The sequence below is a fragment of the Geotrypetes seraphini genome, chromosome 9, assembly GCF_902459505.1.
Source record: "Geotrypetes seraphini chromosome 9, aGeoSer1.1, whole genome shotgun sequence".
Classification (NCBI taxonomy): domain Eukaryota; kingdom Metazoa; phylum Chordata; class Amphibia; order Gymnophiona; family Dermophiidae; genus Geotrypetes; species Geotrypetes seraphini.
Genome location: NC_047092.1, coordinates 4,881,814 through 4,906,724, shown reverse-complemented (window position 1 = coordinate 4,906,724; position 24,911 = coordinate 4,881,814). Strand labels below are relative to the sequence as shown.

The 24,911-nt window shown below is 42.9% G+C and overlaps 1 protein-coding gene and 1 long non-coding RNA gene across 6 annotated transcripts in view; one reads left to right on the top strand and one right to left on the bottom strand.

Annotated features, from left to right (window-relative positions):
* The window catches only part of FRMD4A (FERM domain containing 4A), a 608,938-nt gene that overhangs the window by 18,459 nt on the left and 565,568 nt on the right, over positions 1-24,911 (bottom strand). For all 5 annotated transcript variants that reach the window (XM_033958473.1, XM_033958474.1, XM_033958475.1 and 2 more), the window contains exons 18-21: positions 24,127-24,183; positions 20,401-20,638; positions 15,938-16,102; positions 6,393-7,252 (exon numbers count right to left, since the gene is read on the bottom strand). In XM_033958473.1, coding sequence (XP_033814364.1) covers positions 6,393-7,252; positions 15,938-16,102; positions 20,401-20,638; positions 24,127-24,183 — 1,320 coding nt within the window. The remainder of the gene's footprint in view (positions 1-6,392; positions 7,253-15,937; positions 16,103-20,400; positions 20,639-24,126; positions 24,184-24,911) is intronic.
* LOC117366726 lies at positions 120-24,911 on the top strand. The gene is made up of 3 exons (XR_004540642.1): positions 120-244; positions 18,481-18,600; positions 24,078-24,911. It is a non-coding gene; the product is annotated as an uncharacterized LOC117366726 (long non-coding RNA).

Genomic DNA, 24,911 nt, shown 5'->3' with positions numbered 1-24,911 from the left:
CTCTCAGCCAGCCTGGGACTGACTCGGCCTGACTCATTTGTGCTCTTCGGTCCAAGAGAATCCCCCCCCCCCCCCCCCGGCAGTGAACCTTTTGCCTTCTCACAAAAAATCTCAAGATCAAATGATCCTGTTCCTGGTGAATCAGTGACTTCATTTATGTTCTGTTTTCATCGTCAAATCCCTTCGGTTTTCCTATCTCTGTCTCGGAGAGCCTGGCGTGTTCTAATTTCGTTCTTTCTGAGTGGTAAGTATAGGTTTGCTCCTTGTCTAACCTCTTACTAGCACAATGATTTAAGTCTTCAGTTTCCTCTCTGGGCTCAGGGTTCTGATAAGTTTCCTAAAATAAGGCCCTGGGCGGAAATTCCAATCAGATGACGATCTCAGCCATGAGCCAGTCTGATAATTAACACATTGACCCGGGGTCTGCATTCTCACAGCAGCCCCAAGGCCCCGTTACTCCCCCCCGCTCCCTCTCCAAGGTTATTCTTATGCTGCTCTTTGCCCGTTCGGATGAGATGCATGTTAATTCTTGGTTTAGTTGATTTTGTGAGCACTGAAATTTAAGATGTGTATGCTAATAAGTGCACGCCCCTAGTACCCGAGTTAATGAACACATCTTAAATTTCAGTGTTCACAAAATCAATTAAACCAAGAATTAACACGCACGCACTAAAACATTCTTATGGATTCTCCCCCCCTCCCCCCTTCCATTTGGTATGGGAGTCTGTGTCAGCAAACAGGGCAAAACCTCTCTCTCTGTTTGGTCTCTGGACCTGCTCACTCTCTCTCCCATATTGCGAAGCTAAATCTTGAACAAATTGTAGAAGCCGGCATCTCTTTGGTTGCCCTCGCGGGGATGGGGGGAGGGGACAGGGTTCTTAGGTCTTATCTTGTGAGCCAGAATCCAGGTCACAAGAACCGAGACCTGGGTTCGACTTTGGTCTTCTTCATTGTTCATTTGCTTGTCTGCCTTGGATATCTCGTCTGTCAAAAATTCTGCATTTCCTGACGTGTAAGTTTCTTTTGCGCTGAATAAAAGTTCTTATGGTTTATTTGCTCTTCATATACTGCCATTATTTCAGCAAATGGATCAATGCAGCGTACATTAAAATTTAGGTAAAAAAAGAACTCCACAGTGGAGTAGCAAGAGTGAGAAGCGCTCGGGGAGGTGGTGCACCCCCCCCCCCGATCCTGCATGCCACACGCGCCTCCCTCTTCCCTTGTACTTCTTGTTGAAGTTGCTGTTTGCGGCGGCGGTCAACCAGGTGCTCTTCGCAACATCATTTCCCACGCACAACACTCGGAAGTGACATCAGCGGGAGAGCCGACGGGGTCGCGAAGAGCACGTGGTTGACCGCCGCAAACAGCAACTTCAACTGGAGGTAAGAGGGAAGGGGATGCACGCGTGGAAGGGAGGAATGGGAAGAGGCAGGGGGACAGAGAGGAGGAGGAGAACCCCCCTTACTACGTCTCTGGAACGCCATAAAATAATAGGAAATATCAATTAATCACAGAGAGACATCAAGTCATAGATATGTGTGTGCTGCATTTAATCCTCCCCCAAGGTCAAAGAAAACATTTTTAGTACCCTAAGGGCTCCTTTTACAAAGCCACGGTAGAGGTTTCTACCACAGGCCGGTGAGGTAAATGCTCCGACGCTCGTAGGAATTCTTTGAGCATCTGCCACATTGGCCCGTGGTAAAAAGCTCTACCGCGGCTTTGTAAAAACCAGCGTAAATTTGTGAAATGCCACCGAAAAGGCCACCGAAAAGGTTGAAAAACCACCACAACTTCTGAACATTGTGAAAAAGAAGTGAACATCTGTTGCCGAGGTCCGTCTCTCCAAAGCGCCCTACGTGTCTTCGGTCTGCCAGCTGACGCACTGCTTTTCCAACGACTGTAAAATTCAGACCGCGTTCTCTCTCCGTCGATACCAGACACTGAGCTCTCACCGATCTGGTGACAATCCAGGTACACGAATGACGACTCATTGCCTAGTATCAGAGGGAAAATTCTCCCACAACCCTCCTACGAAAAAAAACCCTAGACTGTAAGCCCTCTTGAGCAGGGACCTATATATAACTCTTCCTGAGGCGAATGCCCGAATCGAAAATGAAAATCAATGATGATTAAAAAATACCCAAAACCCTCACTTCTACACAAACCATTTTGCAATTCTGGTTTAAATGTTAGTCCTTACACAATTTGACTATTGCAACTCTCTACGTGGGCATAAGTTCCTCCCAAATGCACAAACTGCCGTTGATTCAGAACAATATTCGGCTTAAAAAAGTACAACCCCCATCTCTGCATATTACCGCACGCTTCACTGGCTGCCTGGGAATGCCCAAATCTTGTTTAAACTTTCCCGCCTTGTACACCATGCGCTAAGACCAACTCACGGGAGCAGATGACCCACCTGTTCTTCACCTCAACCCAGATCAACTCATTATCCCCTCATCCAAGGGAGTGAAATACAAGCAATATTCAACACCCTCTTCATATACATCACTACTAGAACCCGGAACGTCCTTCCAACGCCCAAAAGGACAGAACTGAACTACCTCACCTACAGGAAAAGACTGAAAAGGTACCTATTTGATAAATTCCTTTCAGCTCAATAACTTTGCCCTCTCTCTATGACAACATAAACCTCGTCCACAATGTGTTGTAACATTTTCCCCATTGACCTTCCTCAACAATGTCATGTAACCATTTCCCCATGATGCTGCTTGGGCCTCTTATCTTGTATATCACCTTGAACCTGTATTGGATAAGTGTGATTAAGAAATTCTGATTAGATCTAAAAATTCACCAAGGCTGGCTCCATGGTTTGCCTCTCATCATGATGATGCTATCTCTACTAGACAATGGCCAAAACAGATTCTGCCAGTACTGGGCCATTTGAACTAAATGGAAACAAGATCAGATGGTGGTGGAAGGAAGGATGGGATAAGAGCCAGAGGGGGAGGAATGAGATGGACCATACCGGGGAGGGAAAGACTAGAAGGGAGTGGTGGTGGGATGAGAGGGAGAGGTGGGCCGCAACCCAGTAGGTGTTCATGATTTCCACAAAGAATATGCATGAGCTATCTTGAAGACCAAACTGGGTTGTGGCCCTTCAGAACTACAGCTGCCCGCTCCTGGATCAGAGGAATAGAGGCACCTTTATGGATGAACACCGGCTGAAGTGCAAATACAAAGTAAGAGACCAGAGAAGAAAGAAAATGCATATGGGGGGGGGGGAACGGAAAGAAGAAGAAAGGAGTAGCTGGTTTTAAGAAAGGTTTGGACAAATTCCTGGAGGAAAAGTCCACTGTCTGTTATTGAGAAAGACATAGGGGAAGCCACCGTTTGCCCTGGATCGGTAGCATGGAATGTTGCTACTCTTTGGGATTCCGGAATCTTGCTATTCTTTGGGGATTCTGCATGGAATGTTGCTACTCTTTGGGGTTCTGGAAACTTGTTACTCTTTGGGGTTCCGGAATATTGCTATTCTTTGGGATTCTATATGGAATATTGCTACTCCTTAGGTTTTGGCCAAGTACTAGTGACCTGGATTGGCCACCGTGAGAATGGGCTACAAGGCTTGATGGACCTTTGGTCTGACCCAGTAAGGCTATTCTTATGAGCTAACAAAGCAAATGATTCCTGAACTTGGCTGGACTCTTGAAGAGAAAAAGGAAACAATTTAGAATTATTTTTCATGCCTGTCCAACTAATGTCCCAAATCTCAAACAAACCAACCAATAAAACAAACTAATGTTTTAACAAAGTCGAGTTTGAAATGGACATTAGTCCAGGGTAAGAACTTGTTAAACCAAAATGTTATCCTCCAGAATGAACAAACAAGAGAAAAGACAAGCGAGATGTCCAAATCAACTGGGATCCTAGTCGGGACTTTTTAAAGATATTGTGACTTTGAAATAAACGTATCTCGCTTGCCTTGTTACATACTGAGGCTAGTTCCCTCTCTCGTTCTCTGCTGATCCTCTAGAATGAGACATCGTTTATTCCAAAACGTCAATGTGGATTTTAGAAGAACTTATGTTAACATATGACTATTAAGTCTTCTTTAGTGTCTATTTTGTCATTTTTATGATACGACCACTTGGCATTTCTTCACATGGAAATTTAAGCTAACAGCAGTTCCAACAACAATGACTTTGGAAAAACTCCTAACAGGGGGCAACTTCTCCAAAAGCCCCAACATGGCTAATGTTTCGACTGGGAATTTCAACTGGAATGTTGCTCCAACAGTATTTCTCATAGTAATATAGTAGATGACGGCAGATAAAGACCTACATGGTCCATCCATTCTGCCCAATAAGATAAACTCATATTCTTGATCTATCCTATTTTCACGGCACAGAGCGCAGAAGTCTGCCCGGAACTGGCTTTATTTCCCAATTACTGGAGTTACCATCTATAAGGGAAACTAGGAACTCACATTTATTTGCTTATCCAAAAATTACTGGTTGCAGATACAAGACTTTTTTGGCTAAGACTCTCGCATTCCAAGCAGGTAAACAGCAATTTTGGCTGGGTAAATACATTGGGGAAGCTATGTTGTTCGTAAAGAAATTAAGTTAGCGCTGTTTGACAAATTTATTTCTTAAATGTGGGTACTATTGTTAGCAAAACTCTACTTTAAGTATATCTAACTAACTGTTGTATTTTTATTTTTTAATTTGAAATATTTTATTAGAATTTTGGAAAAGTAATACAAACAGAAAATGTGGCTATCAACGCACAAACAAACTGCAGATACAGTGGCAAAACATAATCGTATCTCAATGAAAAATCAGAAAAGAGCAAGAACAACACAATGGATAACTGTTGTATTTCGCTGATTGTCCAGCCTACAAATCGTTTGGTTATGGCGCTATAGAAGAATAAAGTTGTTATCTAAGCACCAATACCAGCACCTATTTCTGCTGCATGAGCCACCTATATAATATAAGAATTACTCAAAGCAGTCTCATAGAGCCAACAAGCCTTAGATGTCGAAGCAAACTATGCTCTACTAAAGCCCAGAATCATATCATGGGCTGATCTTGCCAGATAACGTTATACAATATCTCTCTCATAGATCGCCTTCTTTTAACACCCACCTCTGACAAACTGGATTCTTAGGGCTCCTTTTATCAAGCTGCAGTAGGCGGTTAATGCGTGGAATACCGCGCGTTCAACCGCCTGCCGCGCTAGTCGCTAACGCCTCCATTGACGAGGCGTTAGTTTTTTGACGTGCCGCGGGGGTTAGCGCGTGATGAAATGTCAGACGCGCTAACCCCCATAGCGCACCTTGATAAAAGGAGCCCTTAATTTAAAATACAGATGCACGAGATCAGTCCATACGGAGCTTCTTTTGTGCTATCCAAAGTGATTTGTTGTCCACTGCAGAGGGCGATCTTTAAAGGCGATTCCGTGCATAAGTGCGCAACTTATGCACAGAGAGCCAGATCCTTTAAAAAGCCACCGGGTGCCTAACTTAAGTGCTTTAATTGGTTTTAAGTAGCGTGATAATTAATAGCCAATGAAAATATTTTTTTTTTAAAAATTAGGCGCTCTCCAGAACTGGCACCTAGCGACATCAAAAGCCCGAAGTGGGCGGCGCAGGACTACCGTTATCACTACGCACTGCTGGCCTTGATTCTACAAGGACCCTAGACACCAGAAACGTAGGCCTGTAAAACCCTGGCCTTCATTTCCAGCGCCCTGGGTCCGTGCTAGCCGCGATTCTGTAAGCAGCGCCTGTCCGTGATTGGCACATGGCAGGCTCCACTTACAGCATCAGCCCCAGAGCATGTAAAGTTATGTTGTAACGCTATGAATGGAACTATATCGTATAAAAGTACGATTGCAAACTGTAACCCGTTCTGAGCTCTTTGGGCTTGTGTTATTTTTTAAAATTCTTTATGGTTATCTTCACTCCTCTAGTTCCTTTATCCTGGAATTTTTATAGATTCTCTTTTGCAAGAGGCGACCAACCACTTAAACTCTTTCTCCCTTCCAGAAAAGGGATTAAAGGAGTTAAGATTTTTGGTCAATCTCAGATTTTCAAGTTTCCCCACCTTTGGAATAATCTTCCACTCAAAGAAGCTCCGGTTCTCTTTCATTCTTCTGTAAACTCTTGAAAACCAATTAATTTTTTTTTTTATATATATCTTTCTTCCTATGGTTCTTATTTGTTTAAGTTAACTATTGTAAACCGAGCTGAGCTTTCTTAGAATGAAGACTTGGTATATAAAGCCAAGCATTAGATTAGAACGGGATACAGAACCAAATAAATAAATACATTTGTAATATAAAGATAGATTTTAACTGCTTCATTTCGATCTGGCAACGCAGCGAACGGACAAGGCAAACAAAGCCCCGTAGGAAACCCTCACCTGACGTTGCTTTGCACACTTGGGGCATGCGCGTTGCCCTGCTATGCGCCACAAAGGTGCTTTCGGAAGTGCTGTACTGGGAGCTGCTGTCGGAGGAGTTGGAGCTGGTGTGCGAGAGACGGCTGTGCTCCATGTGCGACGAGGTGGAGCGGTGGTACCACAAGCGGAGCTCGTCCGACACGGCAGTCCTGCTCGAGCTCCTCTCGTGGCTCTCCCTGCCCAGAGAAGGAGTCCTCACTATCTGCGAGCGAGAGGGGGTCAGTCTCACCATCTCCGCCGAATCGTCCCCGTACCAGTTCTCCTTGTACATGCCCCCGGCTGTGTACGAACTGGAGCTTTTAAATTGTGCTTTCACGCTATAGTGTCCTTCCTGGTCGTTCTCCAGGCTGCGCACCACCATGGGCGTGGCGCTCCCTTCGATGTACAGAGGGTACTCTTTGATCCTGTACTGAGAGGAGGGCTGGCTCTGGCTGTGCAGGTAAACCCCATGGTGCCCGGTGCCATTCCTGGCTGCCAGATTCGGCATGCTCCCTGAATTAGAGGACACCAGGTTCCCTGTGGATTTGTGCCGGTGTTTCTGGCGCTCTCTGGCCTTGGAGGGCGAGTCCTCGGCGAGCGTGGAGTAGTGGGGGTTGATGGCGGCTGGGTAGTAGTGCTCTGAGCTGGACTGGCTGGTGCACGACGAACAATCGTCCATGGGGTCGGAGCCGTTACTGCTTCGAGTCCTTGGGGTATAGAAGTCGGGGCTCGCTGTCTCGTTCTCGGACCCCAGAAGCTTGCCTTGGGACTCCAAGCTGGAGCTTCTGTGTCTGAAGTGTTGCACAAAGGTGTTGAGCCTGGTGGGGCTGCTGTCCATTGACCTGAAGCGGGGACAGAAGAGAAGAAAGTTCATAAAGGCGCCTGGAGACACCTGATCACTAGCACCATGCAAGATTTAACTGAAAGCCCAGACCAAACTATTCAGAATAGGCACGAGGACAAATAAAACAACACATAAAGTGATTATGGTGATGATTCATACATGGTTAATGCAAACTTGAGACATCACCACAGTGGTGAAGTGAGGGTGGGAGGCGCCCGGGGCAGTGTGCCCCTCCCCCACCCGCCCCTAACCATTCCTTCCCCGCCCCCTCCTGCCTGTGCACCCCTTCCCTCGTACCTCTAACATTCCCGGTTCACGCAGGAACTCCGACCCGCTGCTTGTGCCGGCATCAGCTCTTCCTCCTCCGCCACGTCCTAGGTGTGGGTTCAGGAAGTGACGTCGGAGAAAAAGCCCATGCTGGCGCCAGCTGCAGGTCGGGGTTGCTGCGTGAGCCGGGAACGTTAACGAGAGGCGAGAGAAGGGGGCATGCGTGTGGTAGTGGGGGCGGAGAGGACAACGAATGCCGATGCCCAAACCAAGACAGCGCCCGGGGCGGACCGCTACATCACCACTATTATTATATGGGCCCTTTTAGTAAGTTGTGCTAAGATACGGATTTTGCATGTCAAGTTTCAAGTTTCAAGTTTATTCAAGATTTGTTGAATCGCTTATTTAAATTTACTAAGCGATTTACAAAAACAAGAAAAATAATACAAATACAGGATTAGTTAAACTTTAATACAATGTTAAAAAAAAAAAATAATAAAATTAAAATTATACAGACTAACGGACACATAAGGAAAGAAGGGTAAAATTACATATGTATAATAAAAAAAAATAAAAAGATATGAGGTAAAAAAACATGAGGTAAGGGAAGGAAATGAGGAAAAAGATAGGTTGAGGAAGGATTAGAAGATTGGTTTCATACATTGTATGCGTCCTTAAAAAGGAAACTTTTTAAGCTACTTTTAAACTGCTTTAAATCCTTTTCAGTTCTAAGATACAGGGGCAAGTTATTCCATAATTGTGGGGCTATGACAGAAAAAATATCAGTACGACGAGTTCCAATAATTTTTAGTGAAGGAACTGTTAAAAGATTTTGATTGGTTGATCTTAATGTGCGAGAGGTACAGTATGGGATAAGTAGTCTGTTAATAAATTGAGGTTCGTTTGTGCTCAATGTTTTAAAAACTAAAAGTAGTATTTTAAAAGTAAAACGATGAGAGATAGGGAGCCAATGAGATTTAATGAAAAGTGGTGTGACGTGGTCAAATTTTTTACAGTTATGTATTAATTTAATTGCTGTATTTTGGACTATCTGGAGACGTTTTTTCTCTTTCTGAGAGATATTAAATAATAATGCATTACAATAATCCATTTTTTAAATAATGAGTGAGTGAATAAGTATGTTTAAAGATTTAGGCTCTAAAAATGTCCACATGTCGGACTACCCCGCATGCTTAGCCCATTCCTAGCATGGCTGTAAATCTGGTGTTTTACTATTTCCGGAATATATGGTCATGTGCTAATGTTACAGTTTCTGTGCAGCCATCTAAAAAAAAAAGCACTGCCATAGCACTTTAGTCTTGGATTCTATAAATGGTGCCTTTGTCGGCTGATCGCGTGTCAATCACGCAACAGCACCGTTCGGGAAAGGTAGGCGCTGGAAATGTGCGCTAGGGTTTTCAAGGCCTACCTTTGATGTGAAATAGGCCTACAGAGGTGCTTTACAGCGCCTAACGCCATGTCCGGCGTTGGCCATGCCCACAGTGGCATTAGGCATCGTAAAGCACCTCCGTAGGCGCGATTCTGGTGCTTGTTTTTTGAAATTTGTCTTCAAAGTTCTTTTATACTGCGTTTTGCGCTTAAGTTAAGGCGCTCTTTTCGGAATACGGGCCCTACTGCCTCCTGTTTAGAAGACACTAAGGGCTCCCACGTTATGGAGCACTAACCAGTTCGCATGGTGGTAATTGCAGCGCTAGGGATTGAACAAAATAGATAGGGGGGACTTTCTACCTTCAACTGACCCAACCTGGAACACGTCTAAAGATGCCTTGTACAAGCCTTTGAGGACAAACCACTCCCAGGCCTCCGATGCCAGTCAGGTGGGTCTGGAAAGTGTAATGTGTATCCTCTCTCTCATCAAGTGGGTCCCTTAGACAAATCTATCCCAGCTGGCTAAGGATCTGGCTTTCTCCAGGCTTCCAGAATAATATATTTAGTTTTGTGTCTCACATAACTGGGTTCTGGTACCCTGGAAGGAAGAGAAGCCACTTTGGGCAGAACACAGCAAAAGATTAGATAAAGAGGAGATAAGATACTGTTACCTTTATCCTACACACCCTCTATTTAAACCAAGAGGGAATACTAGGAGTTTTGTCAAAAACCGGAGGTAGCGGAAATACTGCCTATAGAAACATGATGGCAGAAAAAGGCCAAATGGCCCATCCGCAGCATCCACTATCTCCTCCTCTCCCTATTGGCTAAGACTCTTAACATTTGCATCTCTTCCTCCTATTGGCTAAGGCTCTTTACTCCTGCATTGTGAGGTCATAGAGCTTTAGGGTTATAGAAACATGATGGCAGATAAAGGCCTAATGGCCCATCCAAAGCATCCACTATCTCCTCATCTCCCTATTGAATAAGGCTCTTAACATTTGGATCTCCTCTTCCTATTGGCTAAGGCTTTTTATACCTGTATTGTGAGGTCATAGAGCTTTATGGTTATAGAAACACGATGGCAGAAAAAGGCCAAATGGCCCCTCTGCAGCACCCACTATCTCCTCCTCTCCCTATTGGCTAAGGCTCTTAACATTTGCATCTTCTCTTCCTATTGGCTAAGGCTCTTTACATCTGCATTGTAAGGTCATAGAGCTTTATGGTTACAGAAACATAGAAACATGATGGCAGATAAAGGCCAAAAGGCCCATCCAGTCTGCCCATTCGCAACATCCACTATCTCCTCCTCTCCCTAAGAGATCCCACGTGCATGTTCTATGCTTTCTTGAATGCAGACATAGTATTTGTCTCCACCACTGGAGCTACCAGGAGACTATTCCACATATTTCCTTACATTACTCCGGAGCCTATCACCTCTTAACTTCATCCAAAAACATTCAAGAAACAACAAAACAAGAAACATCACAACCCACACTACTAGAGGAAAGATAGACCCAGAGGAATTCTGGTCTCGCTATGACACCCACATAAAACAAGACGAAGAAATAGATCAACTCATGTCCGCCTGGATCATTGACAGCACTAACATTTTAAATGAAATAGCCCCTACAAAAACCCGCCACATCAGAACCACAAATCAGGAGGGATGGTTCGACACAGAGCTGTTACTGTTAAAGAGGGACCTCAGAAAGTCAGAAAGATTATAGATAAAGTCAGGAACCCAAGAACTCAGAACTGCCTGGAGACTCAAACTAAAAACCTACAAAAACCTTACCAAGGAAAAACGGAAAAAATTCTACTCACACTTAATTGGAAACATCACATCCAACAGCAGCAACCTCTTCAAACTCGTCAATAACCTTTACAACATTGAAACACTCACTAACAACCAGGAAGACTCAACACTAACCGCCAACACCCTAGCGGATTTCTTCAACTCCAAGATCCTAAAACTAAGATCAGCACTACCCACCAAGACCAATCCCCTGGAGCTCTTTCCCATCCTCCCTGACATCGACATAGCTAAACCAGACCAAGGGTCAAGATCCGACCTAAACTGGAACCAACTTACCACAATCGACTGGAAAGCCTTCAACAAATATTATAACAAATACACCAAATCCTTCTGCAAACTAGATACTTGCCCCCCAAATGTGATGAAAACGGCTCCGATCTACTTCAAAGCAAACATGCTACTATGGGTCAACTCCCTACTATCCGCAGGAAACTTCCCTCCAGAACAAGGACATATCTTAATAACCCCAATCATAAAAAGCATAAAGGACTCTTCCAACGCACCTTCCAATTACAGACCAATAGCTAACATACCACTATTCACCAAAATCGCGGAAGGGGCAGTAAAAGCAGAACTCTCCGCATACCTGGAAAAATTCAATATCCTAAGCGACAATCAATCGGGCTTCCGCACGGACCACAGCACAGAGACCATCATCGCCTCCTTACTAGACCACCTGCACATACTCTTCAGTCGGGGCTCCAGCGCCCTGATCTTACAATTTGATCTAAGCAGTGCGTTTGACCTAGTTGACCACACTATTCTCCTGGAATGCCTGGCCCACATTGGAATCTCCGACCGGGTACTCAGCTGGTTCCAAGGGTTCCTACGAAACAGATCCTACAGGGTACACAAAAATGACAATTTCTCCTACAGCTGGGTGAACTCCTGCGGTGTACCACAAGGCTCCCCCTTATCCCCCACCCTGTTCAATATCTACCTCGCCTCCCTCAGTAACCTCCTTCACAAACTTAAGCTCAAATTCTTCATCTATGCAGATGACATCACAATTGTCATCCCTCTAACCAGTCTATCCCAGGATCTTCTCAACTACTTAACTAGCATACTCACCCAGATAGAACTCTGGATGCTCTCCTTCAAACTAAAGCTCAACCCAGACAAAACAAAATTCTTTCTAGCCACCCCCAAAGACAAAATCAAAGACACCACAATCCAGGTGAAAGGATTGGTTTTCCCACTCGAACAAACATTAAAAATACTAGGAGTCACGCTTGACAAACATCTATCCCTAGAAAATCACACCGACCTCACTGTCAAGAAAGGCCTTTCAGCACTCTGGAAACTCCGTACCATAAAGAAATACTTCGATGACACTGCATTTCGACTATTAGTTCAATCCTCTATCCTCAGCATACTGGATTATTGCAATATCATTTACCTAAGCTCCACAAAGAAAATCACCAGAAGACTAAAACTGATTCAAAATACAGCTGTCCGCCTCATTTTCGGCCTGAACAAATGGGAACACATCACCCCCTTCTACCACCAACTGCACTGGCTACCCTTCGAATCCCGAGTCCTCTTCAAGTTCGCCTGCATCTGTTACAAGACAGTATTTGGTCTCTCACCAAAATACCTCTCCCCACATTTCAATATGTATTGCACCAACAAGAAATCCCGCAGAATCCAGTTGTTTACCTTCCCCTCCATAAAATCATGCCAGCTCAAAAGATTCATCGACAAAACCTTCGCCTTCCAGGCGGCCAAGCTGAACCCTTGGCTAGCCCAAATGATGCTAGAGGCCCCGACCTACCTAGACTTCAGAAAACTTCTCAAAACACACCTCTTCCGCGAACAAGACCCTTAGTCCTTACTCCCCGCATACACTCCACCCCCCCCACCCCACCTCCCTCTCCCCCCCCCTCTTCTGGTTTCCCACTCCCTCCTTTTTATCTTCTAACCCAACTATGATAAACCTGTGCTAAAACTACTTTGCCTCCTTCCGCGCTACCTGCAATTCCGACAAAATTTTTGTAAATCCGTGTTCAGACCGGATCCTAATGTAACGGATGTGAACCGCCTAGAACTCTTTGGGTATGGCGGGATATAAGAACCTAATAATAATAATAATAATAATAATCCTATGCCCTCTCATTCCAAAGCTTCCTTTCAAATGGGAAAGGGATTGAGACCTGTATACCACTTTTTTGTAGTTATACAACCACACTCAAAGCGGTTCACATATACAGGTACTTCAAGCATTTTCCCTGTCTGTCCCGGTGGGCTCACAATCTATCTAATGTACCTGGGGCAATGGGGGATTAAGTGATTTGCCCAAGGTCACAGGGAGCAGCGCAGGGTTTAAACCCACAACCTCAATGTGCTGAGCCTGTAGCTCTAACCACTATGCTATACCTCACCTCATGTGCATTTACACCACATAAGTATTCAAACTATCTCCCCCCTCTCCTGCCTTTCCTCCAAAATATACAGATTTAGATCTTTAAGTCTGCCCCCATATGCTTTATGACGAAGACCCTTCCACTGGACCATCCTATGTATATCTTTTTGAAGGTGGAGCCTCTAGAATTGTACACAATATTCTAAATGAGGCCTCACTGGGGCATCAATACCTCCTTTTTCCTACTGGCCATACCTCTCCCTATGCACCCTAGCATCCTTCTAGCTTTCGCTGTCATCTTTTCAACCTGTTTGACCACTTTAAGATCATCACATACAATCCCACCCAATTCCCGCTCTTCCGTCGTGCACATAAGTTCTTCACCCCCTAAACTGGCTGGTAAAATGAAAAAAGAAAATTTTTGAAAGAAAAAAAAAAAAGCAGCATTACAGATGTTGATACACAGGAAGGAGAGGATCCAGAATGGAGCACAAATAGAAAGTCTGATGCAGAGAGAGAAAGAAGGGATCCAAAGAGCAAAATCAGGTCAAAGGCTGGTAAGAGAGAACGACAAATCTACTATTAGTAATCTTTTCTATAGCTCTACTAGATATACGCAGTGCTGTACATCAAAACACAGTAGAGACAGTCCCTGCTCAGAAGAGCTTACAATCTAGTCAAGACAGACAAACTGGACAAGAAAGTGCATCGATACTCAGTGCTCAGGTGGGGGAATTACAGAGGGAATGATGAGAGAGATATTGGGTTGGAGTTTGGAATTAAAGCAGCTTCAAAGAAGTCTGGATTTGAATATTGCCAGAGATGGAGCCTGACGTATCGAGTCAGGATTCTGGAATGTTACTGTTAAAGAGATTCTGGAATATTGCTTTTATTTGGAATCCCCAAAGAGTAGCAATATTCCATGAAGAATCTCCAAAGAGTAGCAACATTCCATGCTACTACTACTAAAAATTTCTATAGCGCTCCTAGACATATGCAACACATAGAGGAGAGTCCCTGCTCAGAAGAGCTTACATTCTAGTCAAGAAAGACAACTTGGACAAGGTGCATCACTACACAGTACTCAGGTGGGGGAATTACAGAGGGAACGATAAGACAGATATTGGTGCTTAGCAGGCGGGTTGGAGTTTGGAAGTGAAGCAGCTTCAAAGAAGGAGGCTTTGAGTCTGCCAGACACTGAGCTTGATGTACCGAGTCAGGCAGTTTGTTCCAGGCAGACTTATCCGATGAGCAGAGTGCCCAGAGGGGAGCGTGGGGAAAAAGGAGAGATACCGAGGAGCGGCAGAGCGAATACACTTGCAAGTCAGTAAGAGGAATTTGAATTGTTATGTGGAAATGGATAGGGAGCTGGTGAAGTGACTTGAGAGGGTTAATGTGGGCACAGTAACACTGATGGACTATGAGACATGCACCAGAACTTTGAAGGGGAGATAGATGGCTTAGCGGAAGGCCAGAGAGAAGCAGATTGCAGCAGTCTAGGCAAGAGGTGATGAGACTCTTCTCCTCTTTGACATGCTTCAGACAAACTTGAAGACATATTTGTTTATGAAATCCTTAACTGATGAATAAAGGATTGTAATACAGTGGAACCTTGGTTTACGATCATAATTCGTTCCAGAAGCATGCTCGTAAACCAAATTGCTTGTATATCAAAGTGAGTTTCCCTATAGGAAGTAAGGGAAACTCGCTTGATTCATTCCCCCCAGGTGCTGCTCCACACCCCCCAGGAACCGGCATCGCCCCCCGCCCGCCCCCCCAAGAACCGGCATTGCCCCTCCTGCTCGCATCACTCCCTTCCCCCGCGATCCGGCATCCCCCACCCACCCAAACACAATCCCTTACCCCGCTCTGGGACCAGCACCAACACACAGGACGTGTAGGTGCCCAAAGATCCTGCCTCTTGCCTGGGCTGGGCCTTGAGCATCTGCGCATGCTCAAGGCTTTCTGGTTCTCGCTCTCTCCAAGATTCTTAACCCTTTCAGGACCATAAGGATCGTAGGCCAATTTTTGTGGTTTTGACGACATTTTTATGGTAAAAAGGGCTTGCAGATGCCAAAAAATTGATTTTTTTTGTGAAATATCATTATTTTTATTTAAAAAAATCACACTTCTGGCTTATGGACAGTGTGGCAAGTGAATCTTCTCGTCAATCTAGCAACGACGCTAATGAATGAATGTCGGAACCAGTTTGTTTACATAAAGGCAGTATCATATGGAATCCGTACATATCAAATTTAGAACTGTAGACTATCCCAATCAAAATTGATAGGATTTTAAAGTTATGGGACAAATATGTCCCTTGGTCCTGAAAGGGTTAAGAGATCTCAGAGAATCTTGGCGAGAGCGGAAGCCAGAAGGCCTTGAGCATGCGCAGATGCTCAAGGCCCAGCCCAGGCAAGAGGCAGGCTCTTCGGGTACCAGCACGTCTTGTGCGCTGGTGCTGGTGTCAGATCGGAGTAAGGGATTGTGTTTGGGCATGCGGGCAGGGGGGGGCAATGCCGGTTTGCACGGGGGGGGGGAGCCTCGCAAATCAAGTCAACGCTCGGTTTGTGAGGCACGATTTGCGAATATGTTTTGCTCGTCTTGCAAAACATTCGCAAACCGCGTTACTCGCAAGCCAAGATTTGACTGTAGTTGTACTTCCCGTCTAATTATTGTTTTCTTTTACCCTTTTGGATTTAACTTTGTGAACCGGATCAAGTCCCTTTTGGGAACGAGCCGGTATAAAAAACTAAGGATTGGATTGGACTGGAAGGTGTGCATATCTACAGGTCATGCCCCTGTCTGGATGGCTGTAGCAAGCTGCGAATAGCTGTAAGTCTCACCTGTTGGAATGGATGTAGTGAGGTGCGTGTAGCCGGAGGTCTGGGGTGGACGGCATGCTGGCCTGGGAGTTCCAGTGCGGAAGGCTTCGAATGGGACTGTTCTGCAAAGAGCTGCTCCCTCCAGCCTCGGCACAGCTTCCTGTGCTGGGAAACCGTTTGTGGCTGCTGCAAACCAAACAGATAAATTCAAATTCACTTTGCTGTTTGCCAGGAAGTTACCGTAACTTTGCTATCGTTGTACGCCTTGTGGTTGATTTCGATGGTAGCAGAAAGCCCCAAAGCTCACCAAGTTCCAGTGGTAAAAGGTGAATCAATATCGATGTAATCCATTTTTCTACTATGACAAGGCATCACCAATTAATTGATGGGAAACAACCAGTGAATTGACATCCACCTATTCAATTTACTAACAACAAATACCTTTTAAATAATACTATCACTTTAAAATTGTTATAATTGTAATTATATTAAATAATAAAATGTCATATGCTCCTTCACGGCCATATCTGAAATAAAGGTCGTATTCCCTTAATTATCCACATTCGCTTTTTTGATTTAAATTCTTACTCATTTCTTATTAATAAATAACTAATAAAGCTTACAAGTTTACAAATTATTCAAAATGCTTCTATTAAATTAATAACAAAATCTAAAAAATTTGATCATGTGACACCACTCCTTAAAAAGGCTCATTGGCTTCCAGTCATACATAGAATTACACACAAATTATGTACTATTATCTTTAAAACATTAGAAAATAAGACTCCAGCATTTTTATTCAGACTACTTATCCCATATTCAGTTAAAAGAACTTTAAGATCTAGTGAACGGAACCTTTTATCAATTCCTTCGTTAAAAGTTATTAGCACAAGAAGACAATTTATCTTCTCATGTACAGCTCCCCAGATCTGGAATGCGCTTCCCATGTTTTTACGGGAGGAGAAGGTGTTTGGGAAATTTAAAAGCGAATTAAAAACCTTTTTGTTCAAAGACGCATTTGCAAATTAATTAAATTTTATTATAAAGTGTTATTCTAGCGAATTATTTTTCTATCTTTTGTTTTTTTAATTTCCTTATGTATTTTCCCTGTATGTTCTTTCTTTACTATAAAAAATGTATTTCACCCCCTCTTACCTTTTGTTTACGTTATAATTAATTAACTGTATGTAATGTTTTCGTTTCCTTACATGTATATTTTATTGTACATCGCTTAGAAATCCGATTAAGCGATTCAACAAGCAAACTAATAAACTTGAAACTTGAAACTTTGTACTTATCTGGATCATGGATATCAATAAACATTAACAGCTTGCCATCTGGCCACACCAGAGGTAAATCTGACCGAATTTTTGGAAGATACACAGGATGTGATCCAGAGTCGGTCCACCCTGGTGATAACATGCGTGAGCGAGATGGATAAGGCGCTAATAATGAAACTTTATTTTAAAAATAGGTTAATGAAATTTTGTGGGGATTTTGTTAGGATTTTTCCGGATGTCTCCAGAACCACTCAATTGAGAAGGAAAGAATTTCTGAAATTGAAGGATAGAGTTCTGGCTCTGGAGGCCTCTTTCTACCTGAAATTTCCTTGTAAATGTTTGAGTAAGCTACAAGATATTGAGTATGCTTTTTGGGATCCTTCACAACTACAACAATTTTTAGTTGGGAGAGAATAGAAATGAGTTTGTTTCACCTAGCTGAGAATAAGAGGAGTAATTAAATTAATATCCCAAAGTAAGGAATGATTCAAGGTGGTCTAGTACAAACCGAGAATTATTGTCCTTTAGTTTTCTTGAATTTATTTGATTAGAAATAGTAACATATTCTCCCCATTGATGTGGGCTTAAAAGGAATTATGTATGTATGATTTGATTATGTATTGCTTTGTGTGATTTTTTTCCTTTGGAATTATTGGATATTGTAATGTATTCAAAACTATAATAAAAAAAAACAAAACAAAACATTAACATCTTGCTCAGGCCAAACCCCTAGGTCCACCGTGTTTGTGACGCCAAGTGTTCATAAACCTTTATAGACGTAAAGCCATGCTTTCCGCTTAGTAAGTGTTTCTATTTCATGTCCCCTCGTCTCCTGGAGGGGTAGAGCGGAAAGCATGGATTTACATCTATAAAGATTTATGAGCATCGATCCTCTGCGCATGAGCGGATGACATCACACACATCCGTGGAGCTCGTCGCAGAAGAGAGAAGGCTTGTTGGGGGCAGAACCAGGCAGGGTTGTGTGTCTGGGGGTTTTCCTTTGTAAAATATGGTAACCCTACACAAAACCCCCTCAAAATTGTAAAGGTTATACCTATAGCGGCAGAGGTTAGGAACTGATCTCTTCATACATGTTACACGTGTGGAATTCACCTGCCTTTTTACATCATCAACAAGAACAATTTTGTGTGACATTTTGTAAGAAACTGAAGGCCTATTTATTGAATAAAACATAACGTAACTTTATTCTTCTATACCGCCACAATCAAACGACTTCTAGGTGCTTTACACTGAAGAGAACTGTTTTTATGTTATTTGTTAAAGGTTTGCTTTCCATGTATTATAAGAATATAAGAACATAAGAAGCTGCCTCTGCTGGGTCAGACCAGAGGTCCATCAAGCCCAGCAGTCCGCTCCCACGGTGGCCCATCAGGTCCATGACCTGTAAGGTGATGTCTAAATCATTTAATCCCCCTTGTCCTTCTATCTATACCCTTTCATAACCTATCTCTACCTCTATCTGTATCCCTCAATCCCCGTATCCTTTAGGAATTTATCCAATCCTTCTTTGAAACCCGGTAGTGTACTCTGTCCTATCACAACCTCCGGAAGCGCATTCCAGGTGTCCACCACCCTCTGAGTGAAAAAGAATTTCCTAGCATTGGTTCTAAACCTGTCCCCTTTCAATTTCTCTGAGTGCCCCCTTGTTCCCAATAGGATGAAGAATCTATTGGGACACATTGGGTACTTCTCAGCAGGTCGTAGTAAAAAAAAAAAAAAAAAGAAAAAGATAAATAACTCTAGATATGAGTTTTATTGAAAGCAGAAAATTTTATAAACTAATTGCAGAGTATGTGAGATTAAATTATCGTATATTAATGATAACGAACACGACCAGCAAATTCTCACATTTTCATCACAAATTGTAATAAAACCATTAATGTGAATGATGGAACTGTTAAAATCTTATTAAACTGAGGTTCAAATTTTGAAACGCTAATTACAAATAGATGACAAATTTACCTTGTATTTTGACTTGATATATTTCGTTCGGGAAAAAGTTTGCTCACAAAGATACGTCGTCCCAAAAATGGAGATAAATTTACAAATTTCTTCCAATTTGGAAACCGCTCAGAGTTCAAAAATGTATAAAAATCGATCCAGTTTCCTTCCTTGTATTTATCTTTAATACTGTCAATCGAGGCTGAACAAGTACGAAGAATTACCCCGAAGTACACAATTACGATTCAGTATTAAATAAAACTGTGAATAATATTCATATTAACATAATATGGAATATCAATATATTTTGAACACAATTTTAATTAATGCATTTGAAATAATAATAATAATAATAATTTATTTCTTATATACCGCTGTACCGTGAAGTTCTAAGCGGTTTACAGTAGAAACAGAAGAAATGCAATAAGTAAGATTAATTAAGATGAAGAGAGAGTACTTAGAGTTCCCTGACTGTCCCAAAGGCTCACATTCTTGCTAAAGTACTTGAGAAAAATAAATTAGTTAGGTTATAAACATAGAGTAGAAGAAGGTAGGAAAACAGTTCATAGGAAAATTAATTTCGAATACATTATACATTATATATTGTTCAAGGCGGAATACAAATTATAGGAGATTTGGACATTACCAAAAGAATTGCGTAATAAAGATTATCTAGATAAATTACATAACAGTGATTCATGTACATTACATGGTGTGGTAGAGGATTCAATTATGAAAATTACATATCAGGGAATCAAGTGATAAGAGAATATAGTGGAGAATATCAGTATATACGGTTTACAGATTGGAAGTTACCTAATAATGACATAAGAAGTTTATTGGATAGTGTGGAAAATGTTTATATAGGAATCAGAGTATGTATGATAGGAAAGGTTCTAAGAATTGAATTAATGTGTTATTAATGTGAAATCTATCAACAACCCGTGTTTTGTTTTTTTGCGGATTCTCATTGGAAAATTTTGAACACAATTTTAATTAATGCATTTGAAATCTATCAACAACCCGTGTTTTGTTTTTTTTGCGGATTCTCATTGGAAAATTAGTCCAAGTGGCATATTTCCACACAATTCTTCCATGGGCTGGATAAAATCATATCATGGGCCAGATGTGGCCCGCGGGCCATACTTTGGAGACCCCTGGTCTAAGAATATGTCTAGTTTAAACACAAGTTATCTTTCCAATCTAGCTGGTGTATGGCACAAGAAGAGACCAGAGACTGACCTGGAATGACCGTGCGATGAGTGTTTCTTCACCTTCTCGTATGGTTCATCTAAAGATGACTCGCTCCACATCTTGGGTTTTATGGGTGACTTGTCATAGTCACTGCGCTGGTAATGCATCTGCCTGAGGCCCTCCAGAGACTGGGGAGGAGGGGGCCTGGTATGTGAAGGCGGACGCGGAGGGAGACCTTTGTGAGGGGACTGCAAGGGGGACATCAAGCTGATAACCTGAGAATCCTCTGAAAAGAGAAGACAGAGTGGATACATTTATATACCACCGATACTGGCCAATAATAGTGACTACGTTTTTACAAAGGGCTCGAGTTGGCCATCGGAGACGTTGGCTGGCTAGATGTCCCAGGGTGAAAACTTAAACCCTGTAAGACGGGCTGAATCTAGCCGCCTACTAAATCAGTGACAACCCTGGAGCTGGCAGCAGGAACTGAACTAGCTAGAGCCGATTTTCAATGCTAGCCTTCTATGTCCGTCCACATAGGGACGGAGGTGGCCAAGCTAGCCTGCCGTGTTTCGGTGGCTAAGTTTAGGAAAACCTCCAGTTTCGGCCGTCCTCAAAATATCATTCATCCACATAACTATAATTATAGCAAATGGTACAAATAGGTAAGATTATACATATATTTAGCTCATGTATTGTAACACCTTTACAGAAGCTCATGCTAACCGCTAGTAGCTTCCAATAAACCATAACACCCTCCGCCCCCTCCCGCCTTGTGTTGTCGTAGGTTTTCTAGGTGGCTGTCATGTGACTCCCCTCTTAGGCAAAGCTCACTGGCTACCCATTCCTCATCGCATCACTTACAAAATACATCTGCTAACATTTGAAACCAAGCTGTCCAATTTATATCAACAAACTTCTCATTCCATGTACCCCATCCCGGAATCTGCGTTCCACGACTCAAAACCCATTTTCTGTCCCCTCTATTCGCGGACTATTTCTCGATTCTACCCGCAAAACCATTTTCTCAGTCGTTGCCCCCACGGTATGGAACACCCTTCCGTCAGACCTTAAGACAAGAAACATCACTTGAAAAATTCAAATGTAAACCAAAAACATTCCTTTTTAAAGACGCCTTCTCGGTTTGACTCTATTCTCCCAGAGCCCTAACTGCTTCTTTGTAGTCGGCAGGACTAAACTGAAGCGATTCCCTAACCTGGTGTGCTAAAGCCCTTCCCTCTCTTCCCTCCTTTTTAAGATTTTCTTTTTTCATTTTATTTAAGCTCTTACCATTTCCCATTTTTCCAGTAAGTCTATTTGTTTTGTCATCCTTCTTACTTTGAAGTTTATATTTTATTTTAATAATATTTTGATATTTGAAAACCGTTTAGGTATGTTTTTGATAAACGGTATAGCAAAGATTAAATAAACTTGGAAACTTCCTAAAAGTGTCTAGGTGCTGCCATGTCCAAGTTTGCTTGACCGATGTTTCAGACATTTTGCTGTGGCTTTCTCCACCAACAACAATCAAGTCTTTATTGCTTGGAAATAGGGTTACCAGAAGTCCGGATTTCCCTGTCCATGTCTGGGAGTCCGGACGGCTTTTCAAAACCTGGCACTTTGTTTGGGTTTAGAAAAGCTTCCTCAAAATCGCGTTGGGCAGGAAGGCATCAGCGCATGCCACACGATGATGTCATGCACATGTGATGTCATCGTGTCGCATCTGCACATGCCCTCCTGCCCAATGAGAGCAGGGGGCGGGGCTAGAGCAGGATTGGGGAGGGACTGAGGTGTAACGGAGCGGAACGGGCCTAGGGTTTTACTAAAGTAAAATCTGATAACCCTAATTGGGAAAAACACCTTTTGGTTTGACTGGTGCTCTTCTTTTTCCCCACCATCACCCTGAAGAAAGCCACAGCGAGACGGCTGAAACATCAGTCAAGAAAACTCAGATGTGGCTCTGCCCAGTCATCAGAAAGTCTTTGACTACAACTACATCTCTGAGTTTGGAAATTCATTTACCATGCATTAGTGACGTTTTCCCTTATGTTATTCTGTGTCGTTTGCTTAAATCCAGGGCATAATTTGCAGATAAAAAGGAAGTGGGAACCGAGGAGCCAGCAAAAGCTTGGGTGGGCCAGGAGAAGGAGCAACAGGAGAAGACGGGATGCATACCTGGCAGCTGGCATCATGCTTATTGGAGGTTTCTGGGCCTCGCTGCATTTTGTCTGTGGGGTCTTCAGTTTGTCTTTATATAGTAGGTCCTCAAACCAGCTGCGGAAACCCTGCCAGTGGAAGCACGAGTAATGTTCAAATTCACATGTCTTTGTTTCAATTTGGTTTGGGGATTGGCCTCCTACCTACCTGTTATCTCATTTCGTGCTAAATAATCCCGTGAGGGTAACCAGGAACTACTGTAACTTATTTGCATACCCGGAGATTTTAGACTGTAAAGTTAGGTCTTTTTTTAGACAGGATGCTTGCATTTCAAGCAAGTAAACAACAGTCCTGGTTGGGGAAACGACATTAGCAGAGCCAGGTGCTTTCCGAAAAGAAATTAAGACAGCATTATTTGATCAATTTATCTCTTAATTCGATGTTTTTAATTCTTAATATAATAATTTTACTGGTTTTACTTAAACTTTTATTGTCTTTTTAGTTAATATTCCGTATTCTCATTTTAATATTGTACTTCGTTGATTGTCCAGTTTTCCTCTCTTGTGTAAACCGTCTAGAATTCTTTTGATTGTGGCGGGATACAAAAATAAAGTGATATTATGTTATGTTATAACCCAGTTTCACAGGGAGAACATCTTTTTAAACTCAATGGAGGCTTTTCCATTCTATGGGAAAAAGAGACCGACTGACTTTGCCATCAAACTTCAGATTGGTAACTTTCCTGCCTCATTCACATGAAGCAGGACCCTCGGTCACAAGGGGGCATCCGCTCAAACTCAGAGAAGGGAAATTCGATAGTGACATAAGGAAGTATTTCTTCACAGAAAGGGTTGTAGATCACTGGAACAAGCTTCCAGAGCAGGTGATCAAGGCCACCAGCGTTATTGACTTTAAGAATAAATGGGATGCCCTAGTAGGATCCTTACGAGGGTCGAGTTTAGGAACTAGGTCATTAGTACTCAGACTTAATGGGGTGGGTCAGTAGAGTGGGCAGACTTGATGGGCTGTGGCCCTTTTCTGCCGTCATCTTTCTATGTTTCTATGAAGCACCAGCCAATCGGGTTTGAGAACTTACTATATAATGACAAACTGCAGACCTCACAGCATACCCTGAAAAAAGCCCCAGCACAGGGTTCCACCCGAGTCACGCCCCCCCCCCCTCAACCTGTTCACTTGTAGGGAGGACATCTGCGCATGCGCTGGTGTGACGCGCGTGAAGTCACTGCATTGCATCCCGATGTCACTCCTAGCTGGAAGCTTTTCAAAACCCGGATAAAGTGCTGGGTTTTGAAAAGCCGCCCGGACGCCCAGACGTGTCCTCTAAAAGGGGGAAAACCCTACCGCAGCATGATGGCTGAAACGTCGCTTCTACCTGACAAGTTGCAGCGAGATCCGGAAACCTGCAACAAGCTTGCAACATCGTGCTTTCACACGTCACATCCACGTCTGATGTTTATCGGTCACATGGTGAAGTCGCGTCTATGACATTACTGCCTTACTGATTCTAGATCTTCTCACAGTTTGGCTTCACCCCTTTCACACAGGGACATCAATGCTTGTGGAAATATGCTTATTGCCGTGTGGACAACCTACCGTCCTCGAGGACTAGGGCGTCGGAGAGGGAACTGTCTTCACTGGCAAGATTTCCTTCTAAGAATGAAAAGAAAAACACACAGGATCACTCTGGCAGTCCTAAAGAGTTCTTGAATTCAAGAAAGTTTGGGACAGGTACATACAGTGGGATCTGTAAGGGCGAGGATGGCATGGATGGGACATATGGACATTTTGCCTTCATTTTCCTCGGTTTTTATTACATGTACACCTCTGATGCTTCTCCCTTGAGTCACTCAATATCACATATAGTGCCAGAGGGATATCAGATCACCCTCTGAGCAACATAGCTCTAAGGGGTTACTTTCTCATCTTTCTGTATGAGTGAGATGAGAGAAAATAGTCTCCCCACTGCCTTGAAAAAGAGAACGAAACGCGTTGGCTGAGGGGATTTTCAGTAACGGCTGAAAGCTAAGCTAAGTGAATCATTTATTAAACAAATCTATTTATTGAAAAATATTTATAAAATTGAAAGATTAATATATAAAAGTGAATAAAAAGAAACACAACAATAATGGAAATAGATGTGCCTTCGGGAAAGATGAGGAAGTAACCACTTGCTCAAAGGGTAATCTGATATCCCTCTGGCATTATATATATTGTCTTGTGTGACTGGACTATATGTGAGTTGATTAAAGACAATAGAGATAGTTTAAAGGATCTCCCTTGATTCAACATCCCTGTCCCTGGGGAAAAAACCCTTCATGGACACATTGCAGGTGATTTAAGTTTTTATGTGAGAAAGACATGGGGGAACCTAAGAATTG